The 3,699-nt window shown below is 46.3% G+C and overlaps 1 protein-coding gene across 1 annotated transcript in view; it reads left to right on the top strand.

Annotated features, from left to right (window-relative positions):
- Positions 1-3,699, top strand: part of neil3 (nei-like DNA glycosylase 3) — a 23,092-nt gene that overhangs the window by 15,412 nt on the left and 3,981 nt on the right. The window contains exon 2 of the mRNA XM_037675469.1: positions 2,942-3,105. Within this exon, the coding sequence (XP_037531397.1) occupies positions 2,942-3,105 (164 nt within the window). The remainder of the gene's footprint in view (positions 1-2,941; positions 3,106-3,699) is intronic.

Here is a 3,699-nt window from a genome sequence, read left to right as displayed (position 1 = left end):
TTAACTTTTTTAGATATTTTGTGGATTTTTTTTTTTTTTAAAGATGAACAAGAACAAAAGATAACTACTATAAACTGCTTTGCTCCAAATATTAATGGTACATATGAAATGTAAGGGACTGGGGGCTCGTTGCTACAGGCTGTTCAGTCTCTGCAGTCGGTGCGAGAGTTTGATTCTCATTGCCGGCAGTAAGTCGGACCTTCAGGGTGAGAGTTGGACTCCACCAGGGCTGCCCGTTGTCACAGATTCTGTTCATAAGTTTTATGGACAGAACTTCTCGTTGCAGCCAGGGGGTGGAGGGAGTCCAGTTCAGTGGCTTCAGGATTCATCTCTGCTCTTTGCAGATGATGTGGTCCTGTTGGTGTCATCATGATCTTCAGCTCTCACTGGAGCGGTTCACAGCCGAGTGTGAAGCAGCTGGGAGGAGAACCAGCACCTCCAGATCTGAGGCCATGGTCCTCAGTCTGAGAAGAGTGGGTTGTTCTCTTCAGGTCGAGGGTGAGGTTCTGCCTCAAGTGGAGGGTTTCTCAGGGTTTTGTTCAGGAGTGAGGGAAGAATGGAGCGTGAGACTGACAGATGGATCGGTGCAGCATCTGCAGTATTCTTGACTTTGTGCCGGTCCATTGGGGTGAAGAGGGAGCAGAGCTGTAAGACAAAGCTCTCTGTTTACCAGTCGGTCTACGTTCCTCCCCTCACCTCTGGTCCTGAACTCTGGTAGAGACTGAAAGAATGAGATCGTGGATCCAGGAGGTTGAAATGAGTTTCCTCTGCAGCTGGACTCTCCCTTAGAGCCAGGGTGAGATGTTCAGTTATCAGGAGAGACTTAGAGTAGAACCACTGCTCCTCCACATCCAGAGGAGACAGTTGAGGTGGTTCATCTGGTAAGGATGCTCCCTGGGCGCCTCCTTAGGGAGGTGCTTTGGGCATGTCTGACTGGGAGGAGACCCTGGGGAAGACCCAGGACACGCTGGAGAGACTGTCTCTCTGTTGGACTGGGAACGCCTTGTAGTCCTCCCAGTAGAGCTGGAAGAGGCTGTGGAGAGAGATATCTGGACCTCCCTGCTCAAGATGTTGGCCCCGAGACCTGATCTAGAACAAGAGGAAGATGATGGATGGATGAATGGATGGATGGATGGATGGATGGATGGATGGATGGATGGATGGATGGATGGATGGATGGATGGATGGATGGAAATATGCATAAATGGGAAGAATGTTTTTTTTTCAGATGCAGTACTCGCCCAAATGATTGTCACAGAAATGCAATAACAGGAAGTTATCTCCATCATCATCGACTCCATTACCGCCCACTCATCACAATAATCATCTTTTTTACGACTTCCTACTATTTACTTAAAAAGCTGCTGTTTTATTGAAGCCATTATAGCCGTGCAGCCATTTTCTCTAATCATTAAACAAAAGGCTTCCAGTATGTTGGACAATATTAAGCGAAGTGTTCTCGTTTTCTTTTGGAGCGTTCATGAACCACGGCTGAGAATGATTTCCTTCTGAAGCAGCAGGCCCGAGGCCCGTTCAGTCGTACGGACCTTTCCAACTAGGAACATAAAACCTTGTTTTATTCTCACGGAGACGATGTGTAACGTGTACATCACATATTCAGAAGATCCAGTTTCTGTTCAGCCTGCGGCAGCTCGGTCACCTTGTAATCCTGAGGTTGTGGGTTCGATTACAGGTTGAGTCAGGCGTAAAACAAGTTTCATGCGAGTTCTCTCGCTGTGGCAACTCCTGCAGCCGAAGGAAACTTTCTATTCAGAACATAGTTTATAATGTCTCCAATCAATAAAGGTTATTGATCAATAATGAAAAAATTATAATAATTTTAGACGTGGGCAGTATTTAGTTAACTTCTTTTGAGTATTTTCCACGTTGAGCTGAACGGCGTCGCTCAGTTATTTTACAGCTTCAGCAGAATTTTACTTTAAAAAACAAGACGTTTGTCTCGCTGGTTGTTTTATTAAAGGCCGTTTGATAAATGTTCAGTTCAGTCCAACAATACAGTATTTTAAATGTTTTAATCCGCCTTTTTTCTGTCTCTTGGTCTTTCTGGCAATCTTCTAAAGTCATGAATGAATAAACAAACAAACAAACAAATAAAAAGCAGCCGTCGTCCAAAGACGAACGTAGAAAGAGCTTCAGAGCTGTAGACCACCGAGTACAGCCGGTCCTCGTTTAAAGCTGATGACGTGAGTCTCACGTGTTCTCACAGTTGTGTTGTGAAGTGACAACAAACTGAGCCACCACAACAACAACAACAACAAAATAAACAGCATATGTTGAAACGTTAGTTATTTGCAGCTCTCCTGCTCCAACTCACTTCTCTTACCCAGTTTTTATAAAAACTCTTAAGTTAGTTTTACTCTCGACTGTCTAAATTTAAACGCATTATTTATTCCACAGTGTGAAAATACTTGTAAAAAATATTCAAGTAAGAATGTTTTAATTAATAAATTAACAAAAAGTGTGTAAACAAAGCAAACCTAAAATATATATAAAAAAAAACATTAAACTACTTCAATTTTTTAAACTTAATACTAAACTGTGTCTATGCTGCGTGGTGGTGCAGAGGTTGGAGAAGGTGGGCCTGTGATCAGAAGGTCGCTGGTTCAACTCCCCATACTAACATCATCAAAATGTGGGCGGGATAGATGAGGCACCCCCCACCTGTCTCCACCCTCCTTTTCCCCACTCTGGGCCCTTGAGCAAGGCACTTGACCCCCACCATCTGCTCCCCGGGTGCGCTGATGGCAGCTCTCTGCCTCACACAGAGGGCTGTGGTAGCTCAGTGTCTGAAGGACAGCCGGTGTAAAAACAACCATCATGAGTCATTTCTCTGAAGAAGGAGCAGCAGAAAGAAGAAGAAGCACAAACAGCTGTTTGTGTGTTCACCAGTTTCAGCTCGTTTTCTGTTTCTTGTGTTCAGAAAGCTGCCACTTGGACGCAGCCTGGTCGCTCGGAGCCACCACGAGAGAAGCTGCGATGATGTGGCGAAGAAGGAGGAAGAGGACTGGGCTTGTCAGCTGTGCACGCTCATCAACCAGCCGGCAGCCGAGCGCTGCGACGCCTGCCTCACTCCAAAACCTGAAGGTGAGTGACACCCTCCGTCCTAACGGGGTGACAGAACAGTCGTGTTAACAAGAAATCAAATCGTGCTCGCTGCTCTGTGGCTGTGGCCAAATACCAGAAGGTGCCGTTTGCCGTTAAAGCTCCGGTGCTGCAAACTGCACCTGACACTGGAGTCAGCTGGGTGGACATCTCGGTGATGAGCGCTCATCTGCTGCAGAACGAGTAACGAGCGTGTCTGTCAGCCGCTCCTTTCTCTCTGGCTGTCTTCAGACGCTTCGCAGCAGCAAACTTTTCTTGGGCAAACATGCCCTGCAGCGAGCAAACTGCAGCCCGACGCCTCGACTCGTATCGACACATTGCTACAGCTCGCCGCCGCGCTTCAGCTGCGTCTGGAGCAGAACATCTGCACGAGCACCAGGACAGATCTTTTAGGGTCTGGATCATTTTTTTACTTTTTCAACTCATGAGTTAAAGTTCTCGTTGTAATTGAGCGCCACTGCAGCTGGCCCCCCGCAACTCTGGAAGTCTGACACAACTGGAAAAAGACTTTCACATTTTCCAGACACGGAAAACTCTGGGAATTATAGAAAAATATTAAAACTGTTAAAACTCTGG

Source organism: Nematolebias whitei, chromosome 4 (assembly GCF_014905685.2).
Source record: "Nematolebias whitei isolate Nwh7 chromosome 4, NemWhi1, whole genome shotgun sequence".
NCBI classification, from domain to species: Eukaryota; Metazoa; Chordata; class Actinopteri; order Cyprinodontiformes; family Rivulidae; genus Nematolebias; species Nematolebias whitei.
The sequence above is the reverse complement of the archived record's forward strand: the minus strand, read 5'-3'. Positions and strand labels throughout refer to the sequence as shown.